This window comes from Herpailurus yagouaroundi, unplaced genomic scaffold, assembly GCF_014898765.1.
Source record: "Herpailurus yagouaroundi ecotype Mexico unplaced genomic scaffold, PumYag 207, whole genome shotgun sequence".
NCBI lineage: Eukaryota > Metazoa > Chordata > Mammalia > Carnivora > Felidae > Herpailurus > Herpailurus yagouaroundi.
Genome location: NW_024412438.1, coordinates 1,913,397 through 1,923,012, shown reverse-complemented (window position 1 = coordinate 1,923,012; position 9,616 = coordinate 1,913,397). Strand labels below are relative to the sequence as shown.

Here is a 9,616-nt window from a genome sequence, read left to right as displayed (position 1 = left end):
CTTACAAAATAAAATAAAATTAAAAAGTGATAATTTAGCTCTAACTTTTCATGGTCACCGAAATGTTTAAGAGAAAGCTTCTCGACTCACATTCTCTCACTAAGAAAAGACAAAGCTAAAGGCATGGATGGGAGGAGCCTCAGGAAAAGTTTCCTAACACTGGGCGGGCTCCAGGCTTTAGCTCTTTTGTGACGTTTACCAATGGCAGTTTCCCAAGTTATCTTGGAAGGATTCCATTTTTTTTTTTCAGAGCATTTCAGATTGCAGAAGCCTGCAGTTCAGTTTGTGAGAGCTTTGCTGTGATATCTTCCTACTCAAACCAAACCTGCATCGATCGCTGTATTTCGGAAGAAAATCTCCATAGCTGGACGACTGTGGCGAGTCGTCAGTGAGGTGAGTCTGGCCAGGACTTCTGTGGGGGACATCTGGGCAGCTCGATGATACCACAAGGTACGGGGGAAGGGTGAGTGTCTGAGCCTTGTGTGTAGCGCGCAGGGGAGGGGGGTTGCCGTCAGCTGTGTTCTGAATACTGAAAACCATAGTGGCTCCTTCTAAGCCTTCTCTGCCAGGGGAAGATGCCAGACATCTTTCGTTCCATCTAACTGAGGCCTGAAGGAAGGGAAATACATGTTGACTGTTGTAGATTCTAAAATCCATGCTGCGGGTGTTTCTAACAAAAGTAACTATTCAGAAGATGGCCTTGGCTTCCTTGCCTGGAAGCTTCGCGGCTGCGGTGGGGGCCGGGGTAGAGGAGACAGGACACAAGACAGGGTGGGGAAAAAGTAGTATGCGATGATACTCAACAGAAACCATGTCTGGATATGTTTCACAAAACCTGGGAACACACACACACACACACACACACACGCACACACGGAATAGAGCATCGATCGGGTTCACAAGGGCACTCACAGGGGTACAAGGCACCTTAGCACTTTCCTACCTGTCCTAGTCCCCTGCCACTTCTAGGGGCGGGGCTGCATCCGGGTCCCCCAGGACCCCCTCCGAGCCTCCCTCCAAGGCTCAGGCAAATGGGGTAGTGCGGTTTGTAGAAAAGAGGTGGTTGGAGACAAATCGGGAGCCACACTTTGGAATGCTTGTCCTCCTGTAGAGCCTGGTACTCAAACATGTCGTGTGCTTTTGAGAGAAATGTTATGTTTCAAATATTGGTTTCAGAAATTTCTAAATATTACATCAAGCTTTTACTTAAGTTGAACAGTGATGGTCAACTTTTCTAAGTGGTTTTTTTTCTTGCTTTTTTCAGTAGTTGACATAGGGGAGTACCAACGTATAATCATGATTTTGTCCATTTTTCCCTGTGGTTCTCTCAGCTGTTAACACATATATGAATATACAGTGAGAGAGAGGGGAATGTGCTCGTGTCATAACACTATTCATAATAATGAGGATAATATAAACTAATAATAAATAATCTGTACCTATAACTATTAGGCAAATATGTAATTAAACTGTTGCATCTGTCTGGAATTGAAAACTTTTATCATTGGGCAGCAAAGCTCAGTTCAGATTAGTCTTTGACTTAAGGACCATCTAAAGCTACTTGAAAAGAGGTTAGAGTGGAAGAGAGCCAAAGCATAAGAGACTCTTAAAAACTGAGAACAAACTGAGGGTTGATGGGGGGTGGGAGGGAGGAGAGGGTGGGTGATGGGTATTGAGGAGGGCACCTTTTGGGATGAACACTGGGTGTTGTATGGAAACCAATTTGACAATAAATTTCATATATTGAAAAATAAATTTAAAAAAATAAAAAAAAATAGTAAAGCTACTTGAACATTGAAATCTTGTCTTTTAATGGGTTTATCACTTTATGTCCATTCGGTGAAATACTCCATTTTGATTAATTCAGAGCACTTTTCTGGAGTGCTTATTCTATGTTGTCTTGCTGTCTTCTTCACCAACAGGTTTTTTTTTTTTTTTTTAGTGTTTATTTGCCTTTGAGAGAGAGAGAGAGGGAGGGAGAGGGAGAGAGAGAGAGAGAGAGAGAGAGAGAGAGAGAGAATGAGTGGGGGAGGGGCAGAGAGAGAGGGAGACACAGAATCGGAAGCAGGCTCCAGGCTCTGAGCTGTCAGCACAGAGCCCGACGCGGGGCTCGAACTCACAGACTGCGAGATCATGGGATCATGACCTGAGCCCAAGTCGGATGCTCAGCGGACTGAGCCCCCCAGGCACCCCTCAACAATAGTTTTAAGTTAATGTCTCTGACTCCTCTTCCCAGGCAAGCAGCTCAGTGAACAGATACCATCTCTCCTTCCTCTATTCACCCCGCTGTGTTGACCTACTTTCTGTTTTCTCTCTCTTCCGTTGGGGCTTTATTGATTTTTACAACTTTGAAAGACTCAACCGAGGTCTTGTCCTCACTACCTTTTTAGTCTGCAGCGTGTTTTTATGTTAACCTCCTTTAATCTCTTGGGGAATATTATCTCCAAAAGAGTGCTTGATAGGTATCTTTGTGTTGCTAAATCTTCTGACTGTTCATCATGTTGGTCAATATCAGAGATTCACCTATAGGACATCACATTTAAATGCCATTTTCAGTTTGCTACAAAATTCTTGTCTCAAAATTAGTTTTTCCCTTCAATACCTGTTCACAACCTCGCTCTGAGGCCTTTGGGTTCACATATGTTGTGGAATTCAGAATTTGAGTGACCTAGGAAAGGTTAACAAATGCACACACACTATCTATCATGTACTATACTGACGATCTAGGAAGATCTGAGTCCTGTCTCTCAGCTCACATGCCGTCATGTTTATGTAGCAAGACGTATGTGCCCTCACACTAACGTGGATTTTTAAAAAATATATACATAGGCTCCTGAGACCTCACATCAGATATTTTCCTAATAAGTTTTGTCACCTAACTAACACGCGTGCGCACACACGCACACGCACACACACACACCCCTTTTGGATTCCCTTTTTTGGGGCATTTCCAAACCACAGATATGGAATTTGGGTAGAACGCTGTACAAAGGTCCTGCAGTGTAGTTTTGCTGTCGAGAATCTGGTTCTGCAACTTTGTTAAGTGATCTGTACTTTTTCTCTGGGAATCAAACTTTCCTGGCTGTTTTAGGTATTTTCCGGGGTCTCAACATTACGTCCTGCCTGACACGGGTTTTTCCTTTACTCTCCTTTTTGGCATTCTTTTGGCCAGTCACTCTGAAGATGTTCATGTTACTTTCATTCCAAGAAGTTTATCTCATTATTTCCTCAAATGTTTTCTCCTTTTCACGCTACATGTCACTTTTTTTCTTTTTTACCACTGACAGCATGCGCACATTGGCAGTCTGAGCTGTGCCCAGACATGCCTGACATTCATTTTCTGTTTGTTCGTTCTGAATCTGCTCTGTCAAAGAAATATTTGAATCTGTCCCTCATTAGCTCAGGCCAATGCTCTTATCATCCACAGTTCTGTGCATGTCTCGGGCTCAGGATCGTGCTTGAATTCGGAAAGGCTCTTGTGTTCAACTGAGGGTGTTTGGACTCTCATCCCAGTCTGCTGCCTTACACTTTTACTGCCTAAGCTCTCAGTTCATTAGCCTTTCCTTTCTGTTAGGCGACTCCTTTTGAGCCTGGCCCCAGCTCCAACGATCTTCGAGGGTTGTTGTGGCCCCAGTGTCATAAGCGAAGTGTCACTCACAAGTAAATGACCTGGTATTCCATGCTCAAACTCCTACCTTTGTTCTCCTATTTCTGTCCAACACAGAACCCAGCTATGCAAGCCCCAAATCAGGTGGCTCCTAGGAGGCCTACCCTTCAAAAGGACCCCATAACAGTGGTGGTACTGAAGGCAACAGATCCAGTTGAGTTCCCAGGGCAGAGGAAAAAAAAAGTGTTTCTTGCTACGGTGGCTACTTCCAATCAAGTTTTCCAAGTGAAGGTTTTAAACATCAAGCTGAAAAAGGAATTCAAGCAAGAGAATGTCATTACCGTGTCAGGATACATTCGATACAAAAATGTCCTGGAGATAAACGAAAGGTCGGTTGTGCAGAGAGCTCCTGATGGCCGGAGGATTGTGGTCCCAAACGACCTCTGGATAAGAGCAAAAACCCCTCCCAAGATCAGAGATCTTTCCCAGGAAGATCCGGGTAATCTTCCCACAATCGTGTCTGGATTGTTTCTCCTGCAGAAGGTAATCTCTTCACATTCGTTTTCATGTTCTCCACCCACACCTGAAATTAACTGTTTTTGATCGCCAGGTTCTGTGTGTGCTGACTGACGGGTGAGCCCAGTTCTCAGGCCTGTCTCTTGACCACGGGTAGGTGGTCAAGAGAGCCACATGACAGGAAGTGGGACTAGTGACCCGGTAGTCTTGTACCCAAGATACCTTGATGCAAGTTCTTTGAAAAAGTGTCACCGGAAATCTTGTCGTGTCCCCGGTCAGGATTATTTTCAGCCTCTGTTATCAGGGCATGAATCAGTATGCATGTGCTTATCTCTGAGCTCCTCCAAAACTGTATAAATCTATCTTTCTCTTTTTTTAAATCTTTGAATAATCCATCAGCCTCCCAAAGATTCATTCCGGTTGGGACACATAATCAGAGTAATAAATATATCGGCTCATGTCCTCCTGAATATGAATACCTTTACCACGTAGGCAAACGATAGACATGGGCAAGGCTGTCTCCTCTAGCTTATTTATTTAACACGTTATTTAAACAGTTCATTGAAGACTAAGGTTTGACATCGCAAGATATGTTGAAAACACAGCAGTCCAACTCCATTATATCCCCCAAAAGGGGGTGCGTGTGTCAGAGAAGTTTACTTGTACGGCACGTCCAAATTCAGGTTAATAGTCAGTATGATGTGTTCAGGTCTCCCCAGAATTCACAAACTTTCATGAACTTACCAGGCATTTTGTAGGATTGACTGCTTCATACTCTTACACATCTGTCTTCTGGGAGAGCCCCTTAAGTTACCTACATTACCCTCCAACTCTGTCTTTAAGAGAAATGCATTTCTAGAATGGATGAGTTACAACTTAAGGAAGTGAGACTCTGTCATTTGTGAACTGCAAGATCCAGGTCAGTGGAGATAAGACTTGGAGAAGAGTGAGTTAATGGAGAAGGTTGGAAAAAGAAGTAGTAAGTTACTGGAACCTTACTTGTTCTGTTGGTTCTGTATAATCTACTGAATCAACACTTGCAGTCATGTCCATTCCATTCTGCAGGACGACAGGAGGTAAAGGAGTCCATGAAAGCCCTCGGGTTCCTCTGATTCCAGTGTTTGAAGGAATCAAAGCTTCCCTGGTGGTGAAGCGGTGGAAATAGGAAGAAAATTCATTGTTCTAGGACTGCCAGATAGAAAATATCTAGAACAAGAAAGGGGAAACTATCAAAGCAAGATCATAAGCCGAAAGTTCTTGGAGAAGACCTTGCCGAAGCTGTATGTGTATGTGTTCCTCTAATTGCTTTTTTATGTCTTGTATTCACTGTGTCCCCGGGGTCCTCCTTCAAATATCAACGTTACGATGTCTTCAGAAACAGGATGTTGGGGGCGGCTGGGTGGCTCAGTCGGTTAAGCGTCCGACTTCGGCTCAGGTCACCGCCTCACGGTTCGTGAGATCGAGCCCCGCATCAAGCGCTGTGCTGACGGCTCAGAGCCCGGAGCCTGCTTCGGATTCTGTGTCTCCCTCTCTCTCTGATCCTCCCTTGCTCGTGCTCTGTCTCTGTCTCTCTCTCTCTCTCTCAAAAATAAATAATAAAACATTGAACAAAACCGAAAGAGAAACGGGATGTTCAATTTCTGTTACAGAAAAAAGATAACAAGAAGACAACAGTCTATGTAATACAAGACGATACAGGAACCATGGAGGTCGTGGGGAGTGAAATATGCTACGGCATCGAGTGTGCGGAAGGAGACACAGTTCGACTCTTCTGCTTTTATCTGAAAAAAATTAGGGAGAATCTAAAACTGACAAGTGGAAAGTACAGCTTCATGGAGGTGAGACCTTGGTAGAACAACATTCGTTTGCCCAGGAGGCAAATCGTTTGGCCTGGGTTTTGAGAGCGCCAGACTCCTGTCCTCTTACACATGGGGTGCAGCCTGTGGGAGGAGAACAGAACCATACCTGGCACTCATGTCTAAGTGGAGGACTTTCAAGAGGCTCTGAGGAAATGACATTCACACAGATTTCAAAAGGATACGATACTTACGTGAAACAAGCAAACACTGGGAGAAATTAGGAAAGCGGGAAAGAAAGGAATTTCTCGTGGTGGCTGAGAGCAAGGCTTTGAATAAGACAGTCGTGCTTTGAGTCCTGGTTCCAGCACTCACCGCTTGCCTGATGTTGGCAATCTGTCCTGATCGGTCATCTGAAATGGTCAAAGTCTCTGCCTTACGGGGTGAACGGAAGACCCTGCCTGGTTCAGTGAAAACGTGCATATACGTTATCTCACTGCCTGGCAGAAAAGGGAAATCGCACTGTAGTCGGCAGTATTTTTCTTAGCAAAGAGGACGTTGGAAAGCGCTCTAGGCAGAGGAAGTGATTCAGGCATTTCCTCAAGAGTGTGAGAGACAACATGACTTGTGTACAAGCGAAAAATACAGCAGGTGTCAACACAGTGGGAAGAGGAGGCCAGAAAGGTACACGGAGGAGTCAGCCGAGCAGGTAGTATAGCGTTGTTTCAGAAACCAGTGGAAAAATCCCTGTGAAGATAGGTGACAACTTGAAAAATTGTTGGGGGAGCAGAACAATGCTTGATCTCTTTGAGATTTTAGCAAAACATATTGTAGTGACTACCTGGACAGATGCATTAGGGAGAAAGGCGAGGTTCAGGGACAAGGATACCGAAGCAGAAGCGGCAATATTTGTCAGTTAGAGATCTTTCTTAAAGTCATGGGTGTAACGATGCTGCTTGTGAGAAATCTCAAGGTGATAACATGTATATTGATATAATAAGGAAACTTAAAAAAATTTTTTTTTAATGTTTATTCTTGAGAGAGAGAGACAGAGTATGAGTGGGGGAGAGGCAGAGAGAGAGAGAGAGAGGACACAGAATCCAAAGCAGGCTTACGGCTCTGAGCTATCAGCACAGAACCTGATGCGGGGCTCAGGCCCACGAACTGTGAGATCGTGACCTGAGCCAAAGTCGGACGCTTAACCGACTGAGCCACCCAGGCGGCCCAATAAGAAAACTCTGAGTGCTTCTTGTGTGCTGGGAACTGAAACAGGGATGCAGACACCGTCATTATTCTCATTTCATTGATAGACATACTGATGATCATCATCAGAGAAAGGTAGGCCCTTGCCCTAATTGGCACTGCCTGTCTGTGGTCGACCCGCCATTCCTACACTGGCCCCAGTGCTTGGGTTCCAGAGTCAGATTCGCGGGCACGCTCACTGAAAAGCCCAGACACATAAGGGTGAAGCGTTGAGAAGAACTGATTCTTGGGGGTGAAATACTTCACACCTGAGAAGGAAAACAAGTGAGCACAGGGGTCAAGGGGAAAACAGAAAGTGTGTCTAATAAGCGTCACAGAGAAGTGTAAGGAGAAAGAGGGTCAACAGAACTCACACCAGACACTAAGGACCCATGGAGCCCCAAGATCTTGAATCACTAACTGTATCTTAGAGACAAAGGTACCACACTGTTGTGCAGTGCACATCCTGACCCATATGACACCACACTCTTTCCCATGCACATAGGAACATACACACATACTCACAAAGTCCACGTAGGAATTGTGGATGCGCTCATCAACGTTCCTCTCCTCTAGAGCAACTGCACAGAGAAACATACTTACCCGCGGAAGCTTCCCGTCACTTCTGTGCTCCTTGAGGACTCGGCACTCAGCACTGCGAGCACCAGCTCCACCCTTTCTTTCCTGGTTCCTCCTCCCCACCCCGGTGGACACTTAGGCAGGGCACCAGGAAAGATTCGGGCGCCAGGGCATGAAGAGAGAGAAGATGCGTTGGAGGAGACGGGAAACAGAGAATGAGCAGCCTCTGAGACAGGACAGGGGATGCTAGGGAGCAGGAGACAATGGCTGCAGGGGGCTGGGGGTAGGCCACACAGGAGACCCTCTTGTAGACCCTTCGGGTCTCATCGTGTCTTTCTTATCTCTCCTTGAAGGTCGTCAAGAGGAACGGACACAAACAGCAACCACGCAGTGTGACTTTCAAGCTGGACATTGCAGTGAAGAACTCTCCTCTGAATCCATCGAGTGGCGTTAATTGTATTGTCAAAGTGGAGAATATCAATGAAGAATAGTCTCGGTGGAAAGTGGTCCAGCACATTAAGAGCTCCTTCTATCCGCATGATAGATTTCATTACTTCCTTCAAAACAGCATTAGATTAACATGTTTTTATGCACTTACCAAACAGATTAGATTTCGCGTCTAACACATTTGTAGGACAAAAAAAATAATAAAATTTGCTTTTTCAAAAGGCATCTTCTGCCAAAGTGCCAGATGTGGTCTCTTTCATCCAGGAGTGAGCTTCATGGGGGCGGTTGACTTGTGCACTGTGAGCCACACAGGATGGGGTACACCGGGCCTCACCAATAGGGGGGGCTACCTTCTGTGACTTCCAGAGGGCAAGGCCCTCACTGGAGTCAGTCTCGGGTTATGTACGTTAGTCCTACAACAATATAAAACTCAGTGGGTCCTGTGCCCTGGGAAAAGGTTTATTCGGTCCACAAAAATAACCCTTTTCTGCAATGAACCCCCCCACCAAAGGGGAGCATTTGTTTAACTGGTGTCTCTGGAGGAAGCACAATTGGGGGTTTATGCAAAGGTACGAATACTCTCAGGAAGGATCCCTACCCTTAGTGCTTTGAAATATTTAGTCCCATCCTCTGATTTACTGGTACATCGCATGATTTATTCTTCAACTGTATTTTCCTATTGTCATATCTCAAATGTGCGGATTCCTGAACCGTGTTACCCACGGAGGGACATGTCAAGAGCACAGAGTCACGAATAGAGGATGAAATCTACTCCAAATGACGGGAAATAACACTTAACGAGATGAAATCTCTAAAGTCAGTATTTGAATTTTTTTTTTCAATGTTTATTTATTTTTGGGACAGAGAGAGACAGAGCATGAACGGGGGAGGGGCAGAGAGAGAGGGAGACACAGAATCGGAAACAGGCTCCAGGCTCTGAGCCATCAGCCCAGAGCCTGACGCGGGGCTCGAACTCACGGACCGCGAGATCGTGACCTGGCTGAAGTCGGACGCTTAACCGACTGCGCCACCCAGGCGCCCCTCTAAAGTCAGTATTTGAAGCATACCAGGTGACTTCCGTTCCCGGAGAGAGCAGAGTAGCCTCCCCCCATAGGCCGTGCTAGGACGCAATCAGGACATGACAGTTTCAGGCTTTGAACAATAGGCAGCACAAGGGTAGGATCCCTGCCAGAAAACAGACTCCGCAGGCAGGTTCCACAGTCGCCCGGGTCTCCCCTGGGAGGGTTTCCCGCCAGTGCCTAGGGAGCAGGTGTCCGTGCAGAGCCCGGCAGTCGCACTGCCCAGGACGGTAAACATCAGTTTTCACCGCGTCTCAATAGCGGGAACGTAGAGAGAAGAGAGCGATCCGGGTGGTGGGGGGGTGGCATTCACTGGCTGAGTCCTGGCTCGCACCTGGGGGTGAGACCAG

At 46.0% G+C, this 9,616-nt stretch overlaps 1 protein-coding gene across 1 annotated transcript; it reads left to right on the top strand.

The window, feature by feature from the left end:
• The first annotated feature begins 245 nt into the window (after positions 1-245).
• On the top strand, positions 246-8,404 carry LOC121015543 (myeloid cell nuclear differentiation antigen-like). Its single transcript, XM_040452494.1, has 4 exons — positions 246-393; positions 3,725-4,150; positions 5,773-5,961; positions 8,094-8,404. The coding sequence occupies exons 2-4, from the start codon at positions 3,734-3,736 to the stop codon at positions 8,229-8,231; spliced, it is 744 nt and encodes a 247-aa protein (XP_040308428.1). The 5' UTR covers positions 246-393; positions 3,725-3,733; the 3' UTR covers positions 8,232-8,404.
• The last annotated feature ends 1,212 nt before the right edge of the window (positions 8,405-9,616 follow it).

Coding starts and splice junctions, on each gene's coding strand:
- LOC121015543 (XM_040452494.1), top strand. CDS start 3,734: ATGCAAGCCCCAAATCAGGTGGCTCCTAGGAGGCCTACCCTTCAAAAG. Junction 4,151..5,772: donor GATTGTTTCTCCTGCAGAAG/GTAATCTCTTCA, acceptor TTTCTGTTACAG/AAAAAAGATAACAAGAAGAC. Junction 5,962..8,093: donor GAAAGTACAGCTTCATGGAG/GTGAGACCTTGG, acceptor CTCTCCTTGAAG/GTCGTCAAGAGGAACGGACA.